General features: G+C 40.6%; 1 protein-coding gene across 5 annotated transcripts in view; it reads right to left on the bottom strand.

The window, feature by feature from the left end:
* The window catches only part of snx18a (sorting nexin 18a), a 185707-nt gene that overhangs the window by 123991 nt on the left and 43993 nt on the right, over positions 1 to 17723 (bottom strand). The window contains exon 2 of one of the 5 annotated variants that reach the window (XM_060822838.1): positions 2368 to 4542. The exons of 3 other annotated variants lie outside the window; for them this stretch is intronic. In XM_060822838.1, coding sequence (XP_060678821.1) covers positions 4289 to 4542 — 254 coding nt within the window. In that variant the 3' untranslated portion in view covers positions 2368 to 4288. Of the gene's footprint in view, positions 1 to 2367; positions 4557 to 17723 lie in introns of those variants that run through there. One more of the 5 variants, XM_060822872.1, reaches the window with a different exon arrangement.

The following is a 17723-nucleotide window of genomic DNA, read 5'->3' as shown; positions in this document are numbered from 1 at the left end:
AAATGCCAGAGGTACTTTCTTTACTCAGTAGTAGGGGCGTGGAAAACATTGCCTGCAATAGTAGTAGACTCGCCAACATTAAGGGCATTTAATTGATGATTGGATAGAGAATGGAATAGTGTTGGATAAATGGGCTTTAGATTGGTACCCCAGTTTGGCACAAGAGGGTTGAAGGGCCTGTACTGTGCTGTAATGTTCTATAGTTGGATTTGTTCAAAGCAAAATCATATTCAATGAGGCAGACAGACACAGACGAGATTTAAAAAAAAAGAGACATTGGGGCAGTTTTTGAAACAACACAGAAGGAAGGTGGTTCATGTCTGGAATTAACTTCCAGAGAAAAAAAGTGTTGGATGTGGGTACAATTACAACATTTAAAAAAGACATTTAGATATGTACATGAATAGGAAAGGTTTGGAGGCAGATGGGCCAGGTGCAGGCAAGGGTTTAGTTTACAACTGTGGTCGGAATGGACCAAAGAGTCTGTTTCCATGCTGTATGACACAGTATTAAAGGATAATTGGTTTAGGAGTTGGAGGCAGAAGGTGCTAAAAATTATATTTTTTGATAAGGAAGTTTACACAATCCACCTTAGAGGGATAGACATTAAAGCCATTGCTTTTCTTATCTATGTAAGATCACCTGGAATTAGTCATAAGGTGTACCATTTCCAATTTTGCAGGCAACACAAAGTATTCAGCAGCTTCATAACTAGTGATCAGGGCAGTTGCAGAAGGATATAGACTGGGACCCAACATAGATCTGTGAGCCATATACATCCCCCAACAGAATATTTTGGCTTGTGACAAAGGCTGTTTCACTGGTCAACAAACATACAGGTCAGTGTTTGCAGAATTCATAATTATGTTCCCTTACACAAGAAGGATCACAACCTGAGGGGGAAAGAAAGTAAGCTGCTCCTCCTATCAGAGGCCCTTTCTCTCATGTGCTGCTCCAGGTTTACAGCTGAGCTTATGAGCAGCAAACGTGGGAAAGAACCAGTTTGTGATTGAAGGGAGCTTGGGTTGGGTCTCCGTTTAAAAGGCATTCAGAAAGACACTGGCATGGCAAGAAGAATAGGAGATGAGACAAGGCAATAAAAATGACTCCAGAGGCCAATATCCTGTTACTAATTCCTCTTCATTTACATCTGGAGAATCCTCGACACTGAGCCACCTCCCCTCCAGCCAGCTCAGAGAGTGAGCACATCAACCAGGCTCCCTGATTGGACGAGAATAACAGGCTGAGTCAGGGAACTCAGATTTTATGATGGCCCACGTCTGACCTCATTATAATCAATGCAGCAATGAGTCAAATGGCAGAGGGGAAGCAAGGAGTCATACCATGATGATAGTGCTGGGAGAAAGACTTCTTACAAGTCTCATGGTCACTTTAATCTCAATACAAAAGGTTTGAGAGTGGTGGTTAAAAAGGTGCTCATGGAAACTGCAAACTAATGAATTATTTTTGATATAAGAATGCTTTTGGGGGTGGGGAGAAGAGAAGACGACGACAGGGGAGGACGGAGAAAAAGTGGGTGGAAAAGCAGGTATTCATCAACCCCTAAAAAGGAGAAATGTTGCACCCCCACGCGCAGACATTAGGCAACCTCAGGATAGTTTAATGTCAGCTACAGTTCAATGTTGTTTGGTGTGAGGAATACAGAGGAGATATGATTAAAAGGCCGGTGTCTCCTAACACCTCTGACATTGCAGATGTGAAAATTTCAACACTTGCGAACTGAAATGCTCTCCCAGTGAGAAACCTGCTAGTGTCCAAATAAGCAGAACAGGCAAAATTGCTGACAGGACTGAAGGGAGTGCACGTGTGCAATTTGCATGTGTACTGAGCAAGTTTTGGGTGTCAAACATTTGCATAATCGAAGTACTATGTTGAGGTGGGCTGGAACTGCAGGTATACCGTACCTCCATTTGTCCAAATCATTTACATAAATTATGAACAGTTGAGGTCCCAGCACTGATCACTGTGGCATATCATTTGTTAAATTGGAAAAAATCCATTCACATCTGAGCTTCCCATCAGCCAGCCAGTCTTCCATCCATGCCAGTATGCCATACCATGAGCTTTTATTTTCCATAACATGGCATCTTATCAAAGATGGCACATTTTCTGGAAAGCAAATACAGTATATCACATTCTGGATTAGTGGTGCTGGAAAGGCACAGTTCAGGCAGCATCCAGGGAGCTGTAAAATCAACATTTCGGGCAAAAGCCCTTCATACAGTAGATCCACATTCCACTTAATATCTAAAACTTAAGGCATAGAACACAAATTGCACTGGCCACTTTTTAGACAAAAAAGTCACACCCACACAATTACAAAAAGAATTAAAAAGACAAAACAACTGAATGTTATGGTCTTTTCTTTTTAATCTAAATGTCGCGTACAATAACATTCAAATGAAATAACTATTTACTCTGAGCTGATGTTTTCAATAAGGAGCACTTTCACAGAAAGTCTGACATTTTGGTACAAGTCTTGTGGATGTGCATTCATTTATGTTATTTTATATAGCTAACAAACTGCTACAGTGAGGAATTATAATTTCAGGTAAATAGAAAAGCTGTAAACATCTTCGTATCATTGTGATCTACACAGTACCTCCCATAAAGTCACTTTTAATGGCTAGTTAGGTGACTTTTACTGACAAGACTATTAGTGACATTTTAAACCACTGGCAAAATATATCTTCAATTGTTTTGTCTTGAGTCAATAGCACTTCCATAATGGTATATTGATCAGTAATGCCAGACCAACTTCAGTGCAGCGAACTGCCAAATTAAGTTTACAATTTTAGTTGCATAATCAAAACACATTTTAAGTTGTACGACTTAAAATGTACTATGTCAAGATGAAAAATCTCCACTTCCAGATGAAAGAAAATCTCAAAAAGCCACCATTTCTTTGGTTGGTTTGCTCAGGACTGCTCAGAATAGCTCTTTATCAGCTGCTGCATTCAAACGGTTCTCACACAATAAACTATACAACCCTCACCAAGCAACACTTAGCTTTCTAGCACATTTCAGTTAACGTCAGAATACAGTAGCTAAGTACTCTTGAAGGACAAGGCCTTGTAGCACACCACAAGGTAGTAAAGAGCAGCAAGCAAGACAGGGTGACCTGACCAATGATTTGTCAAATGCACTCAATTTCAGCAGACAACATTAAGTCCAAATTTAAACTTCTTTTTCCAATTTTATCTTTTTCTTAGAAATTAATTTCCATCATGAAAGATGGAAACAATTCAGTCAAGTGATTGCCACATTTACCAGTCACTGATTGTAATTCATGGTTTAAAAAGTTTCCTCAAATAACAGTTCTAGGTCAGATGTCAGGTATTCTCGTAACCTAAAATCCGTACAAAATCAAGTTCCTGGGAACTTGAAAGAAAAAGTCATCCTATTCCTTCATTAAGCTTTCAGAATTTTTAAAATAAATCTTCCAGTCCTTACATTGGGAAGTCAGCCAGAGATTTGCACCTAATGTCGATAAGTCACTCAAACTTATACATGGTTCCTGCCTGCATAATGGTTGTGTTCAGAAATAAATAGCATCTTCCACTTTCCTGAGAAGATTGTAAGTTTCATTAGAATTTTGTGCGATTGCTACCAGCACAGGGGCACAGAGGACTTTTTTTTTTAAAAAAATATAATCCACCGGTCCAAATCATTTTTCCCCACTTGCTGCTGCAACTTCAACATGAGAAGCATATGAGATTCCCCCCCATTAATAAGATTTATTATAAACTACAGAAGACAAACAGTAACTCAAAAGGCACGAGTAACATAGCTGCTCCAGCTGGAATCTGTAAACAGGTTTTAGTCTTTGCATTTCATTTATCACAGAAGAGATTAAAGTCTAATAGTTTCATCAGTTAGAATAGGCCGTATAGAGAACACAGTCAACCCAACCATCCTGCTTTAGGATTTGGGGCCCAAATGGTATACCCTAGATAACTTTGTTAAATAAAGCAAAGTTAGATAGTACACACATACAAATTAGTATGGTAGTGTAAGCATATAGTACATAACATATATAAATGACCTTCCTCCCAATCCCTCACCCACATAACTTGGAGTAATTTGCCAGGTAACTGACTCCATTTCGAAGATTGTTCAACAGATTTTGATTCTGAAACCAGATCAAGTTTGGGTCTCAACATTATCTGTAAATGCCATGGGTGACTCCAGAGTGTTTTGACAGTCTGCTGACCATCTGTATCAGATGTGAAAAGGCCACAAAAAAAAAAATTGTCAAACTGACAAATTAAACAGCATCATATTTCTGCAATGCTTCTTCTAACTTCTGAGTCACCTTCTGGTAAAAATGGATCTGCTGCTGAAGAAAATGCTGCATTTGTGCCTTGAAGTCTGACACACGAATAGTGTGAAAGTGGTGAATCTCTGCCAGTGTAGCAAAAGAAATAGTGTCACAGCGCTCACGGACTCCATCTGCCTGCTGCACCTCCATCTTCCCTTCTTCCACATGCCGTTTACTCTCCTTTACTTTGGTTAGAGCACCTGTTAGAAACAAACTGCAGTCAGTCAGTCACCTAGACAAGTGCAAAAGGACAGACTTCACAAATGCGGTGCTGAAAATTCCAGAAATCCTGAACAAAACATCCATCAACACATTATGGAAGTAAGCCCAGTACAAGACATTTTATTTTGTTTGTTTCTTTTAAAAAAGAAACTAGAAAGACAAAATTAGCAGATACAAATATAGAAAAACAGATTTTCTAGAATCTTCAACTGACTAAAATGTGAAAAGACCAGCTGTTCTAAGAAAGTAGTTACTTTCAAGGAAACCAGTTTGATTAGACCCTGTGAGGGCTTTAACTGCAAAATATATTTACTGAGGAATCAACCATGGCACTAAGCTGCTGAGAACAATTACATTAACAGATTTTTATGCAAACGCAAATGATTTGGTTTAAAAATCAAATTGTATATGATACCCAAGTGCTATTCACCAAATTCAGATCACTACAATTAAACATTACAGGAGATTATGGTTTATTCAGCAAATATTGCTCATATAATCAAAAGATATTCAGCAGACTATCAAACGTTACAACGAAAACCTCTCTGGATATCTAATTCATACAGAGCTTTAAATAATTTGGGTTATTCATCGATTAAAATGAAAACCTGAAAAGAATGTTTTCGTAAGCTGGTTTCCATTTCAAAAGAAAAAAAAGCTGTTTGTCCAAAAAGAAAATCTGCTCCCAGATGGAGGCCCCACAGAGAAATGACAACATCATGCAGGAAACATTGATTATAAAATTCCCAAACTACAGCAAAACCTTAGAGATACAAGATGATAAGTCTACAAATGCAAGCATCTTTACAGTTTGGCTTAATAAATGTTGCATTCTCCTAGGGTCACCCTTTACTGTAGTGGCAAAGCAATTTGCTGAATGCAAGTTGTTGAAAATCATGATCAAATGTGCTGCCAAAGTAAAGCCCAAATTACAAATGTATACAACGTATAACCAAGCACAGTATGATCATGTCGAAGTGTGGTCGAAAAGCAGTCGGTGATACAGCATCCGAGGAGCAGGAGAGTCGATACTTAGATCATGAGCTCATCATCAGGAATGAGGGGGGTGGCCCAAAGGGGCTGACAGATAAATAGGAGGGGGAGGGGATTGGTGGGCAAAGAGGTAGCTGGGAATGTGAATTAGGATGGTCAGAGCCCCACTGGTGCTCTCCTTTCCACCCCACCTACCTCCATATGTCACATCAATCTCTGCCACCTACAAATCAGACGCTACCACCAGGAGTTATTTCCCTCCCCACCCCCATCTGCATTCTGCAGAGACCATTCCCTCCATAACTCCCTTGTTTAGGTCCATGCTCCCCTACCAACCCACCCTCCACTGCCGGCACCATCCCTTGCCACTGCAAGTAGTGCAAAACCTGTGCCGACACCTCCACCCTCACTTCCATCCAAAAGGTCCCAAAGGATCCTTCCACATCAGACAGATTTTCCAGTACTGCTACACGTCATCTATTGTGTCCGTTGCTCTCGGTGTGATCTTGGGGAGGCAAGATGCCAACTTGCGGAACATTTCGGAGAACATCTGAGACACACATCAAACAACCCCACTGTCATGTGGTTGACCACTTCAACTCCCCTGCTCACTCTGCCATGGACATGCAAGTCCTGGGCCGCCTCCACCGCCAAACTCTAGCCACTTGATGACTGGAGGAAGATGATCTCAGCTTCTGCCTTGGGACCCTCCAACCACAGGGAATGTAGATTTCACCAGTTCTTTATTTCCACTGGCTTCATGTTTAAACCAGCTACTTGGAGCCAGAGATAAAGTGCAGACTGGAAAACTTACCAGAGGAAACAAAACAAATTGGAGATTCAGTTGTCCCAGACTATACTTTGCACAAACAATTTAGAGAACAGCATCCATGGCCACAGTTGATAATCTCAGCCCTAGCCACAGGTGGCATCCAAGATACTGTTCACTAGATTTTCAGTATGACAAAAGTGGTCTGTGGCCCGGCCAACATGATACTGGAAGCTCGAATCTGAAAATCCAACATGGAACTTGACATACCTGCCATTTTCAGTTTCTGGTCAGTGTTAACCTCCTATCAATATCTCGGGAATTACCACGGATCACAAACTGAACTGAATTAGCCAAAATACAGCAGCGATTGACTCACTTCCTGACTCTCTAAGGCCTGTTCACCATCCACAAGACAAGCCAGGAGTGTGATAAAATATTCCCCAGTTGTCTGGATGAGTCTAGCTCCAATAACACAAGCAACTTTACACCATTCAGGACGAAGCAGCCCGTTTGATTGGAACCACATCCACAAAAATATTCACTCTCTCTAACACCAGCACTCAGAGGAAATGTGCGCCATCAATCAAGATACAATGCAGAAACTCACCATGGTTCCTTGGATAGTACCTTCCAAACCTATGACCACTACCAAATAGAAGGACAAGGGGCAGTAGATACATAGGAAAATCACCACGTTTCCCTCCAAGACCATCATCTGATCTGGACATACACCACAGTTCCTTCAGTGTCACCGGGTTAAAATCCTGGAATTTACTCCCTAACTACATTGTGGGTATCAAATGGACTGCAGCAATTCAAACTCACCACCATTTTCTCAAGGGCAACTGGAAACAGGCAATAAAATGTCAACATGCTGGCCCAGCCAGCCATTCTCATGATTTAAATTTTTTTTTAAAAAATCACATCAAATGGATAGAGAAAATTGGACTGGGGGTTGGGGAAGGAAAACTGCTGAGCAAGAATTTAGAAAAAAGGAGAAGTAGAAAATGAGACAGAAACCAAAAAAGGGAAAGTAGAAGTCTAAAACAAAGCAAATATAGATTTCATATGCATCAAAACCAGCTTTGAAACAGCAAGGAAACAAGTAATCAGATAATTTTTATAGTGTTAGTTTTGAGTATTAAATGGTAGCCATGTCATTTGGAAAGCTCCTCTGCTCTTCTTTACAAGTACCATGATATCTTTCACAACTAAGAGGACAGATAAAGGTACATCGCATGCATCGACAATGCCACACTCCATCTGGAGGACAAGAATAGTTTTATCAAAATCTTCTCAGCCTTAAAAATGGCTTCTTTCATTCACTTTCTTAATCATCAGATGACCGTTCAGGCTATAGCTTCCCTCCCTCTCACAGCTCAGTGATATACGCAGCTCAGCACAATCATGTTGAGAGAGTTTGGAAATACAATAGTATCCAAGTTCAGAAAACCCTAGGATAAAGCCTGGGACGCATAGTCCTATTCTACAAAGCCCTTATTTTCTCTTGCACAAAAAAAAAGAAACACTGCTTTGAATCAAAAATCTCAAACTTTCTTGCCTTTAACCAGAAAATAAAGCTTGGGTAAACAGAATGAGGGAATTAAAGTGCTTCATGATTCAACAGTCTTGCTCACTAGGCTTGGCTCAATAGTAGTATTGGTGCTTCAGAATGTCATAGGTTCAAACCCCCACTTCAGTATAATGAATTCGATAGATTATTGGAGCATGCTGTCTCTCACATGAGACACTACACTGAAAGACAGATATTGAAGTTCCATGGCACTATCCAAAAAAGAGCAGTCCTGGTAACATAAACAACAATCCCTTAGCCACCACATCAAGTTATCTGGTGACATGGTCCCACAAATAGCCACGTGACATGTAGGTTAACATTAATCTTTTCCCCATATTTTAATATTACTACAGTTCAAAGACATCGCTGGCTGCGAGAGACTCTACTGGAGACAAATATCTATTCGGTCCCCAAATCCTTCCTTTTTATTCATTCATAGGATGAGAGTGTCACAAGCTAGCATTTATTGTCCATCCTTAATTGCCCAATCACATTGCCATGGATCTGGAGTCACATGCAGGCCAAAGTTGTTAGAAGTTAAAAGTGGAGTTGAGGCAGAATATCAGTCACGATTATATGGAATGGTGGAGTAAGTGCAAGAGGCCGTAGGGTCTACCAGGTTTATTTCTTCTGCTATGGTCCAAACTATGTTTGTGACTTGTGTACCTGGATGGGGGTGAAGACATATTTAAAAAAAAAAGTCTCAACTGTGACACTTTCCATCTGATCACTTTAAAAAAATTTTACTGGCACCGAAGAGACGACAGTATTTTGCAATATACCAGTGCTCCCAGCTGTAGAATATATTGCTGTTACAGCAATTGTGAACATCTGGCTTATTTTTGCAAACTTACAATTGCCAATGGTTATAAAGTGAATCATGTGTGTCACTTGCAAAAATAGTTCTAGTAGAAATTCAGATTGAGGCCACAAAATGTGATCTATTACATACATTTCAACAACTGAACAGGAACAGCACTAATACAAGTCAACTAAACCAAGTATGGTACTTTGTACAAAATTAAAGAATTTCTGAAAAAAAAAATGATTTGTTTGAAGTTTTGAGGTTTGAAAATTTAAGGGGAAGAGCATCATTTATACTGCATGAGAATAGTACACCAAATGGGCAAACTGGTAAAAGCAGTCATGGAGAATGTACTAATTAATGATGATTGGCAGTCAACTGATAATTATTGCAAATCAACCTGATGAGAGCAAGACAAAACATTTCAACATGCCTTTTTCTCCCCAGCAAAACTAAAACGTGTCTGTGCTTCATAAGTAAAAAATTAGAACATTGCACAATATAGAAACACACTAGCATTATTGAATCTCAAGAAGCTATTAGTACATAGATAAGCTTGTTATTTGTCCACACAAATTCCAAATTAGAAATAAAACCTTTAGATATTATGCTTCCAGACTTGGATCGCCCAGACAGGGTTGAGTGTATCCTACTCTGGTTGCATTCTGTGGTTCAAATATAGAACATTGCAGTTCAGTACAGGCCCTCTGGCCCTTAATGTTGCGCTACCTGTGAAACCGACGTGAAGCCCATCTAACCTACACTATTCCATTCTCGCCATATGCCTATCCAATGAGCATTTAAGTGCCTTTAAAGTTGGAGAGTCTACTACTGTTGCGGGTAGTGCGTTCCACACCCCGAGTAAAGATGCTACCTCTGACATCGGTCTTATATCTATCACCCCTCAATTTAAAACTAATGTCCCCTCATATGAGCCATCACCATCTGAGGAAAAAGGCTCACTGTCCACCCTATCTAACCCTCTGATTATCTTCAATGTCTCAATTAAGTCACCCCCCCCAACCTCCTCTATTGAAAACAGCCTCAAGTCCCTCAGCCTTTCCTTGTAAGACATTCCCTCCACAACATGCAACATCCTAATAAATCCCCTCTGAACTATTTCCAAAGCTTTCACATCCTTCCTGTAATGCAGTGACCAGAACTGTACACAATGCTCCAAGTGCAGCCACACCAGAGTTTTGTACAATTGCAGGACGACCTTGTGGCTCCAAAATTCAAACCCTCTACCAATAAAAACCGACATACCATATGTCATCTGAACAACCCTATCAACTTGGGTGGCAACTTTCAGGGATGTACATGGACACAGAAATCCACCTCTCATCTACACTACCAAGAATCTTACCATTAGCCCAGTACTCTACATCCCTGTTACTCCTTCCAAAAGTGAATCACCTCACACTTTCCTGCATTAAACTCCATTTGCCACAGTTCAGCCCAGCTCTGCAGCTTATTTATGTCCCTCTATAACCTATAAATTTCCTGTGTCAGTATCCCCAACTCTACAGATCTTAGTGTCATCTGCAAATTTACCAACCCATCCTTCTATGCCCTCATCCAGGTCATCTATAAAAATGACAAACAGTGGGCCCAAAATAGATCATTGCAGTATTCCACCAGGAACACCAGGATGAATATTTCCCAACCAACACCACCCTCTGTCTTCTCTCAGACAGCCAATTTCTGATCTAAACCACTAAATCACATGCCTCGTGCCTCTAAATTTTGTGCAATAGCCTACCATAGGAAACCTTATCAAATGCCTTACTGAAATCCATATACACCACATCCCCCTCAGCCACCTGCTTGGTCACCTTCACAAAGAACTCAACAAGGTTTGTGAGGCACTACACTTTACAAAACAGTAAATCTTCTCTCAAAACTTTCCAACATTTACCTAAAATTGAAGTAAGGCTCACTGGTCTATAAATTTCCAAGGTTGTCTCTACTCGTTGTTGAAAAAGGGAACATTTGCTATCTGGCACTATTCCTGAAAACAAATTATGACAAAAGATCAAAGGCAAAAGGCTCAGCAATCTCCTCCCTGGCTTCCCAAAGAATCCCGGAGATAAATCCTATCCGGCCGAGGGGACTTCGCAGTTTTGGAAAGTGTGAAAATAGATAACACTTCATGAACTTCTATCCCATCCAGTCTAGTAGCCTATATCTCCGTATTCTCCTTGACAACATGGTCTTCTCCTAGTGGGAATACGGACGAAAAGTATTCATTTAGTGCTTTCCCTATCTCCTGACTGCACACACAACTTCCCACTACTATCTTTGACAATGTTGAAACCAATTGAGGAAGAAAATAAAGTGCATACACAAGATACTTAGTCTAGTTGCTGGGTGGCCTCAAAAGGTTTAAAGAATGTCTTGTAATTTGAATTTAGGATCTCCAACTTACAGCAGTGCCTCTCCATTTGCGGACTTGTGGCACAGTGGTAGCCATGGTCATATCCAACTGCACATCAGATCAAAACATGCCTTGTGAAAATGTGTCAAGTACTCTTTACACAAAAAAAAATTATCCAAAATTAAAAAACTTGGGTGGCACGGTGGCTCAGTGGTCAACATTGCTGCTCGCAGCACCAGGGTCCCTGGTTCAATTTCGGCCTTGGGCGACTGTATGTGGAGTTTGCACATTCTCCGTGTTTGCCTGGGTTTCCTCCAGGTTCTCTGGCTTCCTCTCACAATCCAAAGATGTGCAGGTTAGGTAAATTGGATATGCTAAATTGTCCATAGTATTAGGTGCATTAGTCAAAGGCAGGGTGGGTTACTCTTCAGATGGTCAGTATGGACATGTTAGGCTGAAGGGCCTATTTCCACACTGTAGGGAATCTAATCTTGTGGGCCAAGAGGATGAAACAAACCAAAGCAGAGGCACTTAATCCAACAGGTAGCCAAAAGTTGGTTTCCCAGCAGGCGAAAAATCATGGAATTGGGTTGGCAGCGTATTGGTAGCAGGACAATCTTTCCAATGCTAAGCATTGGAAACTCCTTCCAAAACTTTAGCGTGTCATGCATGCTCATTAAAAATGAATGAATCTTGCTAGATTTAGGTATATTGATCCAAACAGTAAATCAGCAAAGGCAATGATCAAGAATAACTTGATGGAACAGTAATATTAGGATGGGATTTGTCATGCTTTTTCGATACAGAATAAACCTGGGCAATTTTCCACATTGCCGGGTAGAGGCAGATGTTGTAGTTGTACTGGGACAGCTTGGCTAGGAATGTAGCAAGTCCTGGAGTACTGCTGCCAGAATGTTATCATGGCTTATAGCTTTCTCAGTATCTCGTGTCTCCAACAATTTCCCGATATCACACGAAGGGAATCAAATTGACTGAAGACTTATGCCTGATGCTGGGAAGCTCCAGGGGAGGCCATGGTGGATCTACTTGGTACTTCAGGCTGAAGATTATTGTAAATATTTCAGCCGTATCTATTCCACTTAACGTGCTAGGCACCCCCATTACGGAGGATGGAGATACAGGGGAACCCCGATTATCTGAACAAGGTGGGCGGGCACTATTTCATTCGGATAATTGATTGTTTGGTTAAAATCGATTAAAATGTTTTTCCTCTGGGGCTTGGAGTTTTTAAAAAAGTCTGCTCCCTGCTCAGGGGACTGCAGCAGCACACGAGCCCCCATGGCCAACACTGCCCTTAGCCAACACCTCCACTGCCCCGCCCACAAACCATCCAACACCGCCCCCCACCCTCCCCATGCCCCTCCGGCCCCACCCCCAAAGTCACCCCCATTCCTGTCCAGCACTGACCCCACCCACTCACCCCCATGCAGCACGGACTCTGCCCTCTCTCTGGGGCAGCTGGACTGGACAACAATAGACTGCTGATGCTGCCGCCGCCTTTGTGGGGCAAGTCTCCAAATAGCACATGTATGCACACACTTTTTGTAACTTTGACAGGTTCCAACTCTGCCCTGTACATGACAATGTTAGAGAGATCATCAAGGGGGGGGGGGGGGGGGGGGGGGGGAAGAAGAGAAAAAAGACGGTGCCTGTCTAAAATCACTGTAAACAAAATGACACTGTTGGAATCAAGTCTTTGATGTAGTATTTCTGTCGGGACCTAAAGATCTCCTTTAGATTAAAAAAAAACCCAGTATTCGGATAATCAAGATTCCACTGTATACGTAAAGCTTCCAGTGAGTTGCTTAATTGTCCATTACCATTCAAAACAAAAATGTGGCAGGATTGCAGAACTTAAGTCTGATCGGTTGGTTAGGAAAGCACTTAGCTGTCAATTGCTTGCTGCTTTTATGTTGTTTTGGCACACAAGTCATCGTCACTTAATAGTTTTTCTCTAATTCTCAAAACAAATCAAATAATCTAATTGAATTTACCAGAAAAAAAAAGATGAAATACCCAAGGAATTTTGATCGGGTAATGTCCTGTATAGGGATTTGACCCAAGAATGATTCAGGCAAACAGGATGGACAGATAAGATATTATCTTTAAAGTAAAACTAAGGTTAAGATAGTCCAACCACTGACTATCTCAAAAATTTGATTCAAATCAAAATCCTGGTAATTATGCACAGAAATGAACACAGTCATAAACATGTCATAGCAGTTCAGAAGGAGTGCAAATGTTTTTGAAGGAACATTGAATGATGACCAAAAGATTAATCAAATTTAAATAAAACCTTATAGTTACATGTGATTAATGAAATCCTCAAAGCTTCAAATTCTGAATTCCCACATCGAATACTTCTCAAAAATGGGTATGTTGTGGTCAGCCAGGCTGCCTCCAAAAGGGATTTGCACATCGGTTACATACGCTTTTGGCAACTACTGACAAAACTGATTCAATCCAAATCATTTATCACAAATTCTCTGTACAACAGCTTCTAAAAAGGATTAAGTGAGAATACAATGGTATTGTTAATTAGATCCCAGTCCAGATGGTGATGCGTGAAACTAGACAAATCCTTTTCTTGATAATTGGTTTATTTATAGAATATTGCATTACATAGGTCTGCCTTCTGCCATTACCCCAGCCATCCCTCCTTCCACTTGTTTAGGCAAATCAACCGATCTGGTAAATTGGAATCAAACAAAGAGTACCAACACGGATGCAAATCAGCAGAGTCTTAAAAAACATGCTGAAATTGTTAATGGATGTGTGTCAGGTGGAGGGAAGTTTTGCACTGAAGTTTCCTCAAGGGTCAGTATTGGAACGCTTGCTTTTTTTCCCCATGAATAACAATCTAATCTTTGGTGTGCAGTGAGACAAGATGTATGAGGTATTTCTTCTGTCCTGTTTCTCTTATGAGGCATGGTGGCTCAGTGAATAGCACTGTTACCTCAAAGCACAAGGACTCCTGTTCAATTCTATCCTCAGGCAACCATCTACATGGAGTTTGCACATTCTCCCCATCTACACGGATTACGTCTGGGTGCTCCAATTTCCTTCCACAGTCCCAAGATGTGAAGGTTAGGTGGATTGGCCATGCCAAATTGCCCCTGCATATCGACGGATTGCAGGCTAGGTGAATCAGCCATGGGACACGCAGGGTACGGTGTGGGTCTGGATGGGATGAACTTCAAAAAGATTAACGTGAACTGAAATGGCCCACTTTCACACTGTAGGAATGCTTGAAAACAAGGGGTGTAAAAACCTGCTGGCAAGGAATCTACTCCATTTTTTAAAAAAAGCAAATTTTTCTACTTTCTTTGGAAAAAAAAAGTAGACAGAAGAAGCATGACAGAGTGGAGCCTGGTTTATACAGACCCGGACTTTAGTTTTTGCTTTTTAATAGTTAAAGCTGTGCGTTTTGGGATCAAGCTGTTGGATGTAGCTCCTTGCTACTACAAAAGCTTTAGTTCTCTTGGCTGCTGGATTCATGCCGTTGAGGTTTTTCCTTTTGTCTGGTCTGTAGATATCTGTAGAGGGAGATCTGTTTTGCTGAACTTGCCTTTGCCAAGGGTGTTCATGAATGTTGTGATATTGGAACAGTTGATGAGTAGTAGTTAAATAATATATTATGCTACACTTAAAACACACGTGAAGAAAATTGGTATAACTGTAGCTCTGTCAAAATACTTTAAGTATAGCTTAAGAATAACATGTGTTTTGCTTAAAGCCTAGTCATTTGACCAAAATCACATCTGGAATGCAGTGCCTTTAAACAAGGAAATCTTAGGACGGAGGCTGTCTTCATGATGCATTTTGAAAGGGTTTAGTTTGGTCCATAACAGCAGGGTAAAACTTAATTTATACATTATGCAAAACTTGACAGCATTATAAACTGAGGATAATATAAAACTTCATGACGACATAGACAAGTTGGAGTTGACAAATGGTTGGCAGATTGTATCCGCTGGTACCCTCTGAACTAAACATTTTGGTCTGAAGAACATGGATAGACCACTCAAGACATAGGTAAATTCAGGAAGATGCATGGTGCACATGTACATAAGTCATTAAAAAGTTGCAGAACAAATTGAGAGCGCAGATAATAAAGCAAACAGTATTCTTATCTTTGTTAAGAAAAGGGTGAACAGTACAACAGCAAGGAGCTTGGGTTGAACTTGAATGATCAGTAGATCAGCCTCAGCTGGAGACTATTATATCCCATCCTAGGTGCTACAGTTCAGGAAGTGCATGGAGTATAGGAGTTGGGAGGCCATGTTGTGGCTGTACAGGACATTGTCAATAGCGACTTAACTATACTGCATGGAGTTTTGGTCTCCCTGTTAATAGAAAGGAGGTTGTGAAACTTGAAAGGGTTCAGAGAAGATTCAAAGATGTTGCCAGGGTTGGAGGATTTGAGCTATAGGGAGAGGCTGAATAGGCTGGGGCTGTTTTCCCTGGAGCATCTGAGGTGGAGGGGTGACCTCAAAAAGGTTTATATAATCATGAGAAGCATGAATAGTGTAAATAGACAAGGTCTTTTCCCTGGGGTGAGGGTGTTCAAAACTAGAGGGCATAGGTTTAGGATGAAGGGGGAAAGGATTTAAAAACAGCCTAAGGAGCAACCTTTTCATGCTAAAAGGTGGCGAGTGTATGAAATGAGCTGCCAGAGGAAGTGGTGGAGGCTGGTACAAATTACAACATTTAAAAGGCATCTGGATAGGTACGCGAATAGGAAGGGTTTAGAGGGATGTGTGCCAAGTCCTAGCATATAGGGACTAGATTAGGTTAGGTCATCTGGTCGGCATGGATGAAATTGGATGGCAGAGTCTGTTTTTCTGTGCTGTACATTTCTAGGACTCTATGACCAAGTTTAAGAGCGCACTGGATTATGTGCAAGAGGATCTGGAGGAGAACGGCTCCATGTATGAAGAATTGGTGTTCTGAGATAGATCTCTCCACCTTCTCAGAGGAGAACAAATTGAAATATTCAAAATCACAAGGGGTCTGGGAAGAGTAAATTGTAATAATTATAGTCAAAGATCACAAACAAAAAAAGAGCAGAGATTTAACACAACAGGTAAAAGCAGTAAAACGCAACACGAAGAAAACATTTTCCACATAAAATCAGTGGCGAGGTTCTAGAATGCACTGCCCGAGTGTGGGGTAATTGCACTATCAAGGTATTCAAAAAGGGAATTAGATGGTTATTTGGAAAGGAACAATAGGATTACAGGGAGATAGCAAGAGCATGGCACAAAGTGAGATGTTCACTGGATAGCCACCACAGACAACTGGCCTAAAATGGTCTTTTTCTGTGTTGGGTGCAATTAACTAAAAACAAATTTCTTGAAGGGGTATTGTAACTAAAATAAAACCCTAAAAAAAATTACTAGAAATAAAACAATATCAAAAGCAAACCTATTCTTGGGAGACTGATGTACACTTCATCTGCCCCTGCTATGCCCATCAGTTGTGGAACCCATCCCTCTTTAGAGGATTTTAATAACCTGTTCAGTTAGTTTATGCCACTTCTGGAGTAGGTGGGAATTGAAACTGGGGCTTCTGGCTCAAAGGTCAGGGCACTGCTACTGCACAACACCGTCTTCCCATCCCACACTCAGCTTTGGAGAGTCCATTACATCAAGTTAACCAATTAACTTAATAACTAGACCTTAAAAAGGGTCACTGTAACTAAGGTTAAATCAAAAGTAACATTTTAAATTAAAAGCATCCTGAGGCTGATAATGCACTCCAGCCTCCGTGATGCCCTTCTGTCAGTCTGCTTTTGTACTATTTTTGATTAAACCAATCAAATCAAATTTTAAAAAAATATTAGAAGTCAGTCCCTTAAAAGAGAACTGTAACAAACGAAAATCCCCAAAAGAAAAAAGTTACATATTTAAACTAAAATTTGGATGCAGAGACAGATTATGCAGTCCAGCCTGAACCCCTCAATATCAGATATATTTGAATGGTAGGTGGTACTTGAACTACACCTTCTGTCCAAGATGTAGGGATATTATCTTTGAGGGACTTTAATAACACGCTGATGCTCTAGGTCTACTTTCCAAGAATGGCTAAAAAAAAATAAAGCAAATCTGTTTGGACCTGTTATGACATCTCCAGGTCAGATGCAACAAGGCCTGGGTTCAAGGTGGCTGCAGAAACAGACATTACCACGGTGCACAAAAATCCCTGCTAAAAAAAAATCCTCTCAGACTTTGCTATAAATCCATTGTTTAGTACAGACACTGGTTTCCACCTCTGTTCAAAGAGTTAGTCCCACCTCCCTGGTTCACAAAAATAGTTCGTCAGTGGGGTTTTCACCTAGGCCTGAGGCAGTGACACATCCACAAGACCCACTTCTGCATCTGCGTTGCTGATTTATAACTAACATACCATTAACCGATTCCAGTCATGGAATCAATGTAGAGACTGCAAGAAATGGGAAAGTAGTTTTGATGTTTTTATTTTCAAATACATCACCTTCACGTTAAGTTAGCCAATTAAATCAACACTTATTTTCCAGATTAGCAGTTACCTTTAGGAGGAGGAGTGGAGAAAGTCATCAATTCTCAAATTTACAATGTATACAAAAAAAAAGTG

The sequence above is a fragment of the Hemiscyllium ocellatum genome, chromosome 1, assembly GCF_020745735.1.
Source record: "Hemiscyllium ocellatum isolate sHemOce1 chromosome 1, sHemOce1.pat.X.cur, whole genome shotgun sequence".
NCBI classification, from domain to species: Eukaryota; Metazoa; Chordata; class Chondrichthyes; order Orectolobiformes; family Hemiscylliidae; genus Hemiscyllium; species Hemiscyllium ocellatum.
Note: the sequence above shows the minus strand (reverse complement) of the source record. Positions and strands in the feature narration are given on the sequence as shown.